The 13,934-nt window shown below is 35.7% G+C and overlaps 1 protein-coding gene across 4 annotated transcripts; it reads left to right on the forward strand.

The window, feature by feature from the left end:
- Positions 1–1,461: 1,461 nt before the first annotated feature.
- On the forward strand, positions 1,462–12,591 carry LOC133880754 (protein GAMETE EXPRESSED 2-like). Of its 4 annotated transcripts, none has more exons than XM_062319754.1 (17): positions 1,462–1,856; positions 1,965–2,285; positions 2,653–2,991; positions 3,503–3,829; positions 4,240–4,446; positions 4,539–4,624; positions 4,700–4,841; positions 5,161–5,469; positions 5,884–6,008; positions 6,465–6,682; positions 6,786–7,013; positions 7,588–7,817; positions 8,588–8,826; positions 10,395–10,551; positions 11,246–11,409; positions 11,648–11,789; positions 12,341–12,591. In XM_062319754.1, the coding sequence occupies exons 1-17, from the start codon at positions 1,562–1,564 to the stop codon at positions 12,580–12,582; spliced, it is 3,771 nt and encodes a 1,256-aa protein (XP_062175738.1). In that variant the 5' UTR covers positions 1,462–1,561; the 3' UTR covers positions 12,583–12,591. The 4 variants fall into 4 exon arrangements, with proteins under 4 accessions (XP_062175738.1, XP_062175745.1, XP_062175751.1 ...); XM_062319761.1 differs by having other exon boundaries at positions 11,695–11,789; positions 12,341–12,555; XM_062319767.1 differs by lacking the exon at positions 11,246–11,409 and having other exon boundaries at positions 11,695–11,789; positions 12,341–12,555.
- The last annotated feature ends 1,343 nt before the right edge of the window (positions 12,592–13,934 follow it).

A 13,934-nucleotide genomic window follows, 5' to 3' on the forward strand; every position in this document is an offset into this window, starting at 1 on the left:
TGCATTGCTTTTTTGTGACAGCAAGGCTGCCCTCCATATTGCAGCAAACCCAGTTTTTCATGAAAGGACCAAGCACATCGAGCTTGACTGTCATTTTGTACGAGATAAGATTCAAGATGGCATTATACGTACTCTCCACATCAACACTCAGCATCAGATTGCTGATATCTTCACAAAAGCTTTAGCTTGGGGTCCTTTTCAGCTGCTGAAGTCCAAGATGAATGTCCTTGATTTATTCCCTTCATCTTGAGGGGGGGTATTGAGATATTTTATCAGTTTAGTTTTCGACAGATTTGTTATTTAGTTTTTCTTTTTGTTATACAGTTAGTTTTAACTGATATTAGTTGAACAGCTAGATTAACTTTAGTATAAATATCTTTCTCTCAGTTGTAATTCATTATGTACTTTTACTGAGTTTAATAAGAATTCCAGAGCTTTCAACTCTTTCTTTTCTCCAAACTGTTCTCGCACATTTCCCTCTCTGAAAATCAATACACTCTTAACCAGTTTCCATAAGAAAGTTCTTCATTATTACCAGCTTGCCTGAGGCCCTGTCGAGTACACCCTTTCTTTCCATGGCATATAACGCCACACCAGAAGCAAAACTTTGGCAGGCGTTCATACTTAAAAGCAATCCATTAAGCCTTCCCTGGAAGATGTAACATCCTTCCTCTAGGCAGAGGTTTGGATAAATCAATTAGAATCTTGACTCGCAGGAACTCTCCCCACCCAGCCTCATCCTCAAAAATGTCAATATCTTCAACCTTCCCCACCGAACTCCCTATCTTATGGCCAATTTCTCTACTCATACAGGCTAAAGGAAGGTTAAACATCCTCGTCCAAAAGGATTCCTTATCAAAGTTCATTCTGGAAGGGGGCGTTATACCATCAAACTCCACCAATGAAACAAGATTCCCATCAAAAGACCAAGGACGTCCCTCTAAAACTTGAGCTTTTTCCCAAGCAAACTCAAATTATCACCTATCACCCGGAATGAAACCATCCCTTCCGGTTTCCAAGCACGCAATAGAGGACCCCTAAAGAAATCCTTGGGAATTATACGATCTGCTACAATTTTTCCTATTAGACAATCCTTTCCTCGATTCACCAAAGGAATTAGTTCAGAAGATTCTAAACAAACCCCTGTATCTTCATCTTCCAAGAGTGAGAATTTTTCCCACTTTTCAGACAATTCTTCCTCCATAACAGATTCCTTCGCTCAAAGCTCACTGAAAAAGACTCTGAAAAACAACTTCTAAAAGACAAACCAGTACCCAAAACACAGCTCTCAGTCCTATAGAAGGAGAGAAAATCAGCTTCACCCCTGTAACTCAGAGGGAAGAGAGAGAGCACACCAATATACGGTGAAAGACGAGAATCAGGGAACATTGAAGAGGAAAACATGGCGGAAATCAGGGAAAATATTGGAGAGGAAAACAAGGAAGAGTCGGCTCTTATCAGGGAAAATATTGGAGAGGAAAACAAGGAAGAGTCGGCTCTTATGGGGCTGCTGTGTCTTGGAGGATTTTCTGCATGATTTGAGGATCCTTTGCCTGAATATATGTTATCCTCTAACATATTTCCACTGAAAGGTAGTTATTTTGAGTCCTGGAGAGATAGCCGGCCGCAAATCCAACCAAACCGGTTCCAACTGCCACCAACTGCTTTAAAAAAATTCAACGGCCACGATTACTCTAAACACAATGCGCTTCATAAACAGCCTGTTGAAAAAAAATGGTCGTTTTTCACCCTCAGTTGTGTCTCAATCATGGTGGTCCAAATGCATGTACTCATTGTTATTTCAGCCCTGGCTTTCTCCTTCTTCACCGCCAATGGTTCTGACCCTGCAAGTTCAGGTACTCATCAAAACCTAAACTTTTTTTTCTTTTTTCTTTTTATACAACGGTTTTCTTTTCCTTTCTTGTTTTTTTGGTAGTAAGTGTTTTGGGTTTCATTTGTGGCAGATAAAGCACCACTACCTAAATTTGCTTTCAGTTGGTTGGATGACAAAGACACATTCCGTGCCGGTGATGTTGCGGCTATAAAGATTAAAGTACTGGAACACGCTGACAAGCTTGATAAAAATGCTTTTAAGCCCACTCTTACGGTGAACGAAAAGATGGGGAATAGCTCTTATGTATCTGGGGTTCTTTTGGATTTTGAGGGTGATCCTAGCGATTGGAAAATTAACTTCATTGTGATCACAGCCGGGTTATTCAATGTGCTCATTGAGGAAAACGATTTCAAAGTGTTCGATTCCTCAATGCATTTCCAAGTTGAACCAGGTGTTTAGTAATTGTAGTCAATTGTGAGAATTGGATTGCTATGTTACTGTCTATATCTGCATATGTTACTTTTCCTGAAATGATTGATGCCATACACTTAACCCACCAAGAGAAGAGTTGTATTCAATTTGTGTGCAACACATGTACTTGCTGAAAGTTCTCTTGGTTGTTTTGACAATTAGCATGAATAGTTTGAACTATTATTCGTTTAAAATTTGAATTTGTCACGAGTCAGCTGTCTATGAATGTTTAATAGTATTGCTATGTGTAATGGAGCTTTAGATCTAAGCTTTAATTAATATTTGCATGCTATCGGTAGTGCCAAGAAAGATGTGTTCTAACCCAAATTGTGGTTGCCTGATTGAAGGTCAAATGTACCCGTCTGTCTGTGTTGCTTCTTGGATGAATCTTATGAATGAGTTTGATGCCGGGACAAAAGCGGCAGTTCTGATACTTCCTAGAGATGCATTTGGGAATAATATCTCTTCAACCACTGAAGAGCCCAATGTACATAATTTTACGGTGTCAGCATTTTATGCAAATGGTTCCATTGCAGTTGTCCCAAACATCACCTTCATGGGTTGGAATGAATTTGGTTATATCATCATCGAGTTTATTACGGTGCAGGCTGGAGACCTCTCATTGCATGTAGAAGGTGACAATGAAACTTTGAATGGCTCTCCACTACCATTTAAGGTGAACCCAGGTGATGTACTTTCGTTTTAGTTACAAGCTCTTAAGTTTTGTTGAGAGGCACTAATTGCATGTAGATGAGTTGGTTTTTTCCTACCTTTTTACTAGAGATTCTAGTAGTTCTTTGCATTTCAAGTTCATGGTGCTGATGAATGAAGCCATTGGTACTTTATCCTGCATTTCATGCTTGGTTGTAGCATAATTTGATAGATGTGATTATTCTGGATGGCATACTTCTCTGTTTAACAGGATTGCAATTTTCAAAAACTTTGAGATACTCCTATAATGCCACTCATTTATCAGGGATTTTTTAAGATACGAACATCCTGTTTGAAGAAAATGTCTTTTGTTGAGACTAATTCCTTATGTTAACATATTTCTGGTATAGAAATAGCTCTAAGACCATCAAGGTAAATCTTGTTGATCCTCGTTAATTCTCTAAGAAAATTAACTTTTTCATTTAGTTTGGTTATGTTTGTGATATTTTTCATTCTACTGATGAATCTTGCCCTGGCCTTAACCAGGACCTCTAGAGATTTCCAATTGCATGGCTACGTGGAACTTTGAACCAAATGGGTGGCAACTATTCTCAAAGATGGAAATATTTATACAGCAAAAGGATCAATATGGGAATTTTGTTCCAGGATTATATGAATTTGATGCTGAAGTTGTTGAAAAAGAGACGAATTTGTCTATCCCTGTTGCAGACTTACACTTTGAAGAAGTCATGGCAGGAATTCAGTTGTTTTCTTTTAGCAATTTGGAACCAGGGAACTTCTTACTAACAATATATGATCTCAAGCATGATGAAAGCATTTCCAACATGCCGTATGCCTATACTGTCTTCGTAGGTGTGTATGATCTAGTTTCTTGAAAATCTGTTAACTGTTAGTGACTATCACTTTTTTGAGAATTGTTTTAGCCCTCTACATGTTTTGCTTTCTCTTGTAGTGGTGAGGGAAGTGGGTGGAGATCTTATTTAATGCATGTTTTGCTAGTTTCTGGATTTTAGTTGTTGCACAAGTAATACTACTGTTTGTGAACTCTCTTTGTGACACAATGCACGCATGCAAGCATATACAAGCAAAGCACGAGCTCTTAGTGGTTAATATGTTTTTTTCTTTCTTATAAATTGAAAACTTCACTTGAATTATAGTGGTTTTCGGGGAGAGGTGTTTTGTGCTTTCTTATGTCTGTGAAGGGTGAAGGCGATTCTTTTGTTAATTAAATGAAGCTGCCATTTTATGTTGAAATTGAATAGGTTATTGCGATGCGTTGGAAAGTGTTGTCAATGGATCTGGTCTAAATAATTCGCTTTCCGGGGAAGTGGCAGAGTTCTCAGTTTATTTGAATGATCATTATCAATACCCCTCTCAGGTTGAAGTAGAGAGGCTTCAAGTACAAATAGCAAGGGAAATTGATTCCTATTATGTATTGCCAAGCATATATCCTCTGCATATCCCCAACGGTATATGAAATTTAGCAACTTTTCAGTTGTTTGATTTTTTTTTTTTTCTATAAATTATTAATTTTACAAAGAAGTGGGCATCTTTGAGTTAGGCAGTGAACCCACTGGGAGATTGAGATATGGTGCCACAAGCCAGATGGAAATTGCCCCTTCACCGTCTGTTGACCTGAGTAACATTGTAAGAATTGTAATCTTATATTCCCATTAATCTGCTATACCTTAGATTCTGATTTTGTACTGGTTCTGGATTTAGTCTGTTGGGAACTCAAAAGTTCAGGCCAGTTCCTTTAATGTGGTGTATACACCTGACAAGAGTGGGATTTATGAAATTCGTGTATTTTGTGGAAATATTCTGCTGAATGGTGGCCACTCATTCACAAAGGATGTAATAGCAGGTAGTACTATTCATTTGATATAATATTTTCCAGGTTGAGCTCTCTCTTTCTTTCGACTCTAAAACCATGTATTTCTAAATTGTAGAACTTCAGTTTTCATGATAAGCATGTGAACTAACCACTTTTTTTTTTTTTTTTAACCAGAGGAGAAAAAAATTTACACACTTGTATATTGGTTGAAATTCTGTACAAATTTTGATGGTTTGTTACATATTTAACTCAGAATTTCCCTTATTGTTGCGGATGATCATTGCACGTACCTGTGTAATCTTTAAGTTTTCCACTTGATATACCTGATTAATGGGTTCTTCATCAACAGGTGAAGTTAATATATCACTCTCAGGAGTTCTGAGATTCAATCCCAAGGTGCCAAAACTGATTAAAAATGAAATAGTAGTGCAGCTCAAGGATTCATTTCAAAACCCTGTTTTGTTGCAACAATCAAGGCTCAAGTTAGAGATTGCTTCAATCAACAATTCTGGCTTTTCAAGTTGGACGTTTGTAGATAACAATGATGGGTCATACACTGTTCATTATCTGGCCAAGGATGTTGGCACTTACCAGATGTGTGCTTCTTTTGATGGAAAACAACTCTCACCCTGCCCGTTTGAAGTCAATGTGTACACTAGTAAGCTAAATAGTTTATTGTAGCTGTCATCAAAAAAGAATAATTCAATATATCCCTCATTGTGAACAATTATGTGTGTGGTTGTGGTTAATGATCCGAATTATGGTTTATGTTCTGGTAGCTTTTGGAGTATATAAATGTGAATGGGATCTATGCCCTTTACATAATATTGAAATGTTCAAATTCTTTTGTGAAATATTTTTTTTTCTTGTTTCTTAAGTAGTCAATATATATACATTGTGCAACTTCATTGGTGATACACATAAGCATGCACGCGCGCACACGTAAATGTTCTGATGCGTTGAGATAATGTTCTTCCACCCATTTTTTACCTATGGTGCTCTTCAGTTTCAGTTTTAAAGTTAGGATTTAATTTTTTTTCAATGTTTAGATTGATATTCCATTGTCTTTCAGGTGAATATTTTCCCATAGCCTACAATGATACAATATCTGTTTGGGAGGATGAGTCCATTGCTTTTGATGCTTTAGCAAATGACTACTTTGCTGGTGACAATGCAACTATTGTTGAATACACAAAAGTAAGAGTTGAAGCAGTATTTACAACCTTCTCTTTCTCCCCACACTTCTCAATTCTCTGAAGGGTATTCATAATTATCTTAATGATGGCCAGCCTATTAGGGTAGCAAACTACTAGACTCACCAGCCTTCCAGAACTTGAATTATATTTGGTCGTCCAGTTATATCAATAGAATCTTTTTGATCACCTTACTGTGGCATTATCAATAGTTCAGTTACATTATATCTTTTAAAAAGATGAATCCTGTGACTCAATGCCGAACTGATTAATTCTGAAAAGTCATAATGCATATATCTGCATAGTTAACTATCCTATATTAGTAGTTGACATGCATCATATACATCAATACTATGACATCTATTTCCCTTATATAACATGAAGATTACACTGATCAAGCATATGAATAGAAGAATTTTCTTGAAAAGTTGACCTACTTGTATATGTTATATTTTGTCAGACAGGTCACGGTTCACTTTTACAGTATGGAAGGCTTCTTAGATATACTCCTTACAAGGATTATTATGGGAATGATTCTTTTTCATACACAATGTCTGATATAAATGGCAATCTTGCTACTGCCACTGTAAACATTTCTGTTCTCAGTATCCCACCCCAGTTTGTTTCCTCTCCAAGTGAATTGCAAGCAACTGAAGATGTCGTAAATCCCAGATTCGGGTAAGGAACTTTTATCCTTTAAAAGTTCATTGATAAGTACAACATTGTAAAATTTATTTTAGTCAGTTATATCTGGGATTTTTTTTTTCCTGGCGCTTTTTAGGGGCTTCTCTGGGTTTGAGATTAAATATTCAGATCAGATGGAGAACATTTCCATTACTCTCAGTGCAAAGTTTGGGACTGTCTTTTTGTCTCCCATGCTGATGCAATTTTGGCAGCCAATGTGGAGTGGACTATTTGTAAACAGAGGGGGTCAAGAAGCAAAGGACCTGATCTTAGAAGGCTGCGCAGAAGTAATCAATTTTGCGCTTCAGTCAATTCAGTATCTTGGGTATTATTATTAAACTTCAATGTGCTTTTCATTTAGTTGAAAATTTTGATTTCAGCTTTTATTAATGTTTGTTTGGTATTCATGATGCATTTATTATTATTATTTTTGACATGTTTTCCCTTGTAGAACTTTAAGTTATTGGGATTTGCAAGTGCATTAATAGGTTATCAATTGTGATCAAATAGAAGATAGAAATTTATATGTCACATCTAAAAATTATGCCATCATTTTTTTCAACAGCTCAAATGGTATTCTTACTTATACCCATTTTTCATAGCTATGAACTTCTCTTTATTATTTAAATGTATCATTGTGAGGGAAGATAGTTTCTAAATCTAAAGGGATGATTTGGGCAAATTTAATCTATCTACCCACAGTCAGCACCGGTATAATTTTTTCATTTTGGTTTTGGGCCCACAGGGAGGTGGGGTCACAATAGCAGATGATCTATTGAGCCTTATGAGTTGTTGAAATTTCATAGTAATAGACCACTTGCTAAGTATATATTTTTTTCCTTATGTGCTTGACAATCTTGTCAGTAACTTGTTCTTTTGTCTCATTTATCTCAAATCAGAAATGAGAACTTCAGTGGTAATGATACAATGCGAGTCTCTACCAGGAACAAGAATGGAAAAAACGATTTGGATGTTCCAGTTTTTGTGGACCCTATCAATGATCCTCCATTTATTCATGTTCCTGAAATTATTATCCTGAAGGGTAATGAAGACGAGTCACTGATCTTTGACAGAGAAAGAGACAAGTTTGAGTTTTATGTTGGGGATCCAGATCTTCTTAACTTCACAGGTATGGGTTACCGTTGTTATTGTTAGGTAGGAGACGAGAATTTCTAACTTGTGCTAAAATTAAAAGAATCATTCTATGATTGTAGAGTTCATTTTCCACCAGGAAAACAAAAACAAAAAGGATAGTAATGTTCATTTTAGATTCAGTTCAGTTATGTGGTGTTGGTTTCAGAAGATTGTCTTATCTGCATATAATATAGGTGCTCTGGCAAGACTGTGTTTCACAGATTCCAAATTAAGAGTCATGTCATATACTCAAGCTATGCAAATATAGATTTGAGTTGAAAGGTGGAAATTCAAGATTAAAACTCTAAATTTACTGCATAATCCCTACCTTATAGATGGAAGTAACATATTTTAAATCAATTACAAAAATCTTGCATTTGTTCTTAATTGCATGTATAAGATCACATCATCACGCTAGTAGTTTTTTATGCTAAATACTATTTAGAAGATTTGGCATTCTGGGAGTTTGAGTTATTTCCAATTTAGTCGATAGATTTGATAGGATATTAATAAGAAAGCTTGTTTAGGAATTTTTCTTCCATAACCTAAACAACTGACAACACAACCTGTTTGGAGGAAATAGTATCAAAAATTGATCATCTGAACCTTTTAATCTTGAGATTTTTGTGTCTAGCATGTTCAAGCTAGATGTGAATTATTCAAAACTCTGGATATATGAAGTTTAGGTACTATTTGCTTCAAAATTTTGTGCTAGACTTGCAGACTTCTAATTGCTGGACATTCTGCTGGTGGCTTATGTTTCAGGTGGTGAGATAAACTTCATAGTGGAGTTCTCTTTGGAAGTTAATGATGGACTTTTGGTCACTAGTTTACCAGCTGAGCTCATTAATACAACTGAACTGAAGTTAAAGAACATTTATCTGTGGCAACCTCTGCAGACATATGTTACTATCTCAAAACATTTTAAAGTCAAAGCTAACGGTATTAGATTTCGGGCCACAGTCAATTATTGCAATAGTATTATGCAACAACTGTTTTATCATGTGAGTGAGCTTCTTTTGCTTGCAAGCGTTATGCTCCTTCAAGTAGTAAAAGTTAGTGTAAGATAAAGAATATGTTTATACAGGTTTCCTCTTTGTCTGATTAATTAACAGCATCTTAGCCTCAACATACCCCCTTCTGCAAAATCCAATAATAATTGTGAAGTAAATGTAAGGGAAATTGCCTCATATCATCCTAAGTTTTGATCTCGTGACAGATAAAGCCTTGAGTTTCCAATTTCGACAATTAAGTATTTTAGTTTTGTCCATTTGACAGATAAGGATCTTCAGTTAATTTTTTCGTCCAAATTTTAATGGAAGAAGTACTAGCTGTCATCTTTTTCATGTAAGACCAATAAAATTGTCACATGTACCAATAAAAAAATATGCCGTAAAATTTTTTTTAAAAAAAAAATCCACCCGACATTGCTTGTCCCCCTCTATGCCCTCTACCACCACAGAGAGGAGGTGGTGGGGGTGGATCGCCATTCCCTTCAACCCCACTACCCCCATCTACAGGATCTTTTTTTTTTTTTTCTCTTTGTTTTTTTTGTTTTCTTTTTATTTTTGGGGCATAATATTTTTTTTTTGTACACATGGTACGATTCTATTGGTCTTACGTGGAAAATATGACAATCGGCACTTTTTCCGATAAAATTTGGATGGCAAAATTAACAAAATGACTTATTTGTCAGATGACCAAAACTCAAATCCTTAATTGTCAAAATTAAAAACTTAGGTCCTTATCTTTCACATAATAAAATTCAAATCCTTATTTTTAACGGAGTCAAAACTAAAGTATGGAGCAATTTCCCTAAATATATGATACACACAAAGGGAGGAAATTCTTATCCCAACCATAGTGCTTCCTTAGCCTAAGTGCTTAAAAAACATAATTTATGCAAGACAAATTAACTTAGTTTGGCTAGGACAAAAAAAAAAAAGGATTAGTATGGAACCTTCACCCTGAAGTAAAACATATTCATTTGACACTTCAAGATACTGGTTTGTATTATATATAATTGATTAGCCTTATGCTTGAAGGAACAATGCTGATATGTATTAAATCGCTACTTATTCTAAAAGCTTAAACTAATAGGAAATGCTGAATTTAATAATTTAATTAATATTCTAAATACTGCTTATATGTATGCTCAAACTCCCTCTCACCAAGTGAGGTCTTCAGGACTTTTATTCTGATACCATGTTTAATCATCAATTGTCCCAAAAGCATAAGCTTATAAGAAATGATGAATTCAATCATTTAATTAATATTCTAATAATATGTAAGCTAAGAAAGTATTTATACCATTCAGCCAATTATTCACTTAGTATTATTTAGTCTCATGAGGCCCGCTAATAAGGTATCGAACATGATTAGCATCATGAAATAAAAGTATCAGGTTGTGTTGTAACTCTTTAATATTCAACATATAGCTTTACATAGAGTTTCAAAGAAATCCAAAGCACTGTGGAAGTAAAAGATTTGGGGAAAAAGTCTGTGTTGCACATAGGAATTGTATACTATTTTTCAAGTAGCAAAAATATATCCAATAGTCTCTCTTGTACAGGGTGGAGAACATGGTGCTATTTTAACAGTGACATTAAATGATATGGGAAACTACGGGTGTTATCCAGATTGTGCTGAAAGGGTATCATTGCCTTTATACACTGAGGCTGCTGTAAATCTAATAAGAAGAAGGCCAATGAGTTCATTGGTAGCTCATAGTAAGTGAGAGTTAACTTATTTTTAGTTCTCATCGTCTTCTATTAAGATATCATCCTCTTAGGCTTTAACATTATTTTTATTTGTGGATAGTTGCTTCATCATCGGAATATGCTTAAAAGAGCTAACCTGTTTGATTTTGAAGTTATGTTACCAACACTTGTATTGTCTTGATTGCTCATCATCTATCTTTCTCTAAATTATGATAGATTTTTCACAGCTTTTTATTATTTTTTTTTCTGTAGAAAAATGTAGTTAAAAAAAATGATTCTGCACTACAAGTTTCTGTTATTAATTTGGAGAGGAATTTGCAATTCTTGGGATGCTGGTTATTGGTTTGACCAAATCATCGAGAAAAACCTTATTACCTTAAAGATACTAGAGGTTCCATTTCCAATTTGACTGACACAAAACGAGTTTTTAATTTCTTTCAAAATATATTTTTTGATCAGTAAATTTTTTTTTTTGATAAGTAATGTCTTCCAAAATATCTTGCCAAGCAAGTATTTACATTTGGATAGAAAGATTTAGATAGTCGTCGTAATTTATGAGCATAGCACCAAATAATACAAGACAAGGGTGCATGCTCTTTCAGACTATTCATTGTCACCTTAATCATAAGTACAGAAGCAAGGAAGTCATATATGCATCTATCTAAATGGCTGATAAGCTTATCTCTGTCTCTATGGTTTACAGCCCTAGGATCAGCTATCGTCATCGAATTTCTCTTGGTTTTCTCTCTTGGAGTACTGCTTCTATTTTTTACATGCAAGTGTGCATTTCTTCTTGTAAGTGAAAGAAGAAACCGGCACATGGAAAGTTCTGAGATAGCTAGTGTGCAAAGTTCTCATGAACCAACTGTAAGTTTATCTTACTTGTCTGGTTTTATTATCATGATAGAGAACATTTTGTTTCATAGAAATTGTCTTTTTGTTGCAAAGATTCTGAACGCTTACAGAGTATCTTGTGATAGAATCAGACCAAAACTAGCACACAGAAGAGAGAGAGATAGAGGGGAGGAGAATGTTATGATTGATTTGCTATGAAATGAAATTTATGAGAAATTAAATATATTATATTATCGGTTGACTTGTGCAGAAAGTCACTTTTAATGTGGCATGTTTTGCTTACTCGACCATGTGCAGCCAAGTACAAATTTATCTGGGGATACAACTTACTTCACTGGATGCTGTTCAAGCTCCTCCTTGTCTAGAAGCCGATTTTCCAACTTTCGCCAGCGGTAATTATCTTATCTGCCAATGCTGCAATAATGCGTGTTGCAATATGATTGATACAAAATCAAGGGAATGGGTTTTTTGATAATAAGGGGAACAGAAGAGTTGGGCGAAATTTGAGACTTTGGAAGGTTTTTATGGATATTATCACATTCTTCTCTTCTTAACTTTAGGCTTCTCAATGGTAGGATGAATTTACATCCTTGAAAGAAAATTCTTGACTGAACTCTTCAGAATTTATCGAATAAGAACTTTATGAGAATGCAAACATTTGATCTATTATGCAGAAAGGAATATTTTAAAAAGGAAGTGAGTGTAAAACAATTATATTAAATTTGATGCTTGAAGTATGAATTGATTTCCTTAGTTTCTATGTTGTACCTCCTCAGCCTCTGGGCTAAGATCAAGTATTGATTAAAATAAGGATTGAAAGATGTTTCTGAGCTTATTGGTAACTTGTGTGCAAATTATGGACATGTTGGAAAGGATGTTGGTTTGCTTATTCTTTTTCTTTCATTTAGCTTCATTGACAATGCATTGTGCGCAAATTTTCCAGGTCTCGACGTCTATCTGGAAAAGGAGAATCGAGGAAGCCAGAGTTTCACTCTTCGCATTCTTTTGGTGATCAAAGTCAGCGAACTTCTCTACCCAGTATCAAGGCACTTGCTATTGAAAAAGGGCAAACTGAAACAGCTTGACATATTGCATAAATTTGAACTCTTTAACCAAGTCAGAGACTTTAACCTTGTTGAAAGGCAATTTTTTTTTTTTGTTTCCTTAGCATACTTAATCGTTTGATTGTTTATCTGCTCTTTGTTCATAAATTGCTACAAGAACCCATTTTACACGTGCCACTCCCAAAAAATTTTCAATAGAAGGAAAATATTTGAGGGCATATATGCTCCATGGCTTCTCCTGCAGACTACCATCAACTCGATTGAATTCCACTCCTGCGATTGATGGTTCCTCTTAAGACAATCATGACATTTCTTAAGGGAAAAAAAAAAAAGAGAGAAAAAAAGACAGAAAAGAATGCTTGCTATATATGAGTATCAATTACCATAAGTAATAAAATCTTTTGACGTTGTATGTGTTGAAGCAAATTTTTGGGCATGCCGATCAAAGACAAGTCACCTACAAAACAAGGAGAGTGGTCATCGGACAACCATCGGTCTCGGTGGGATTGGGAACACTCTAATGCTTAAGTTAATAAATCACTCTGGGAGGAAAAACTGAATGGAAAGAGAGAAGAAGAAGAATCATGACGCTTGATTTTTGGGGATGTGTGCTCATTTTGATGAGGGGCTAGTGAATATGGTTCCTAGATGCTTGTCGCGTGCAGTGTGCGGGCTTGTATTCCTCTAATTAGTTGCCATTTAGTGGGGTGCTTAAGTGGGCTTTAGGCATATTTATCGTACTAACAGTAACCCCTCATTCCCTCAGTAGACTTGTCCAACTAGTCGAACGTTGGGAATTTTGTGTGTACTCGCAATCGGGGTTGCCTTTGACCTTCAATACTAAGGGTGAAGTGTGTTGGCCATTAGGTACCTAGTCAACATAGCGGTTGTTGGGGTACTCAACGCATTGCATTAGTCTTACTCCCCCAAACTTGTGGCTTGGTACATGTTGAACTGTTGTTGGAGAACTTGTCGAATCATTATTCCTTGTCGGGCCATGCCCAAGGCAAAGTCTTCGTGTAGGTGCGTGAGACGAGATCATGTCTTTAGTGTCTAGGATCTAGCTTAATACCTTAAAGCTAAAACTGCATGTTCAGTATTGAGGAGCATAGGACTTTCCCAATAATTAAAAGCCTAATGTATAACGACTCCATAATTCAGCAAAAAATCCTAGATAATATAAATCAAAGCTTGTAAGATAGGATTCACTAAGTGACTCTAGAATTTCACCAACGATCCTCTATAACAAAAATCAAAGCCTAAAAATCCTCGATAACAAAGATCATGATGAAAATCCTTAATGATAGAAATTAAAGCCTCAATGATAGAAATTAGAGTATTCCTTTCCTACAGAGGATCATAATTCCGACTTATCCCAAAAATAAATTGATTATCCAATTTTTACCTGAGGAGGATGCAACTGTAGGGTTCCAAACCGACAATGGTGATGGACATTGTGCCTTGTCGGGCGGA

This window comes from Alnus glutinosa, chromosome 1 (assembly GCF_958979055.1).
Source record: "Alnus glutinosa chromosome 1, dhAlnGlut1.1, whole genome shotgun sequence".
Lineage (NCBI taxonomy): Eukaryota > Viridiplantae > Streptophyta > Magnoliopsida > Fagales > Betulaceae > Alnus > Alnus glutinosa.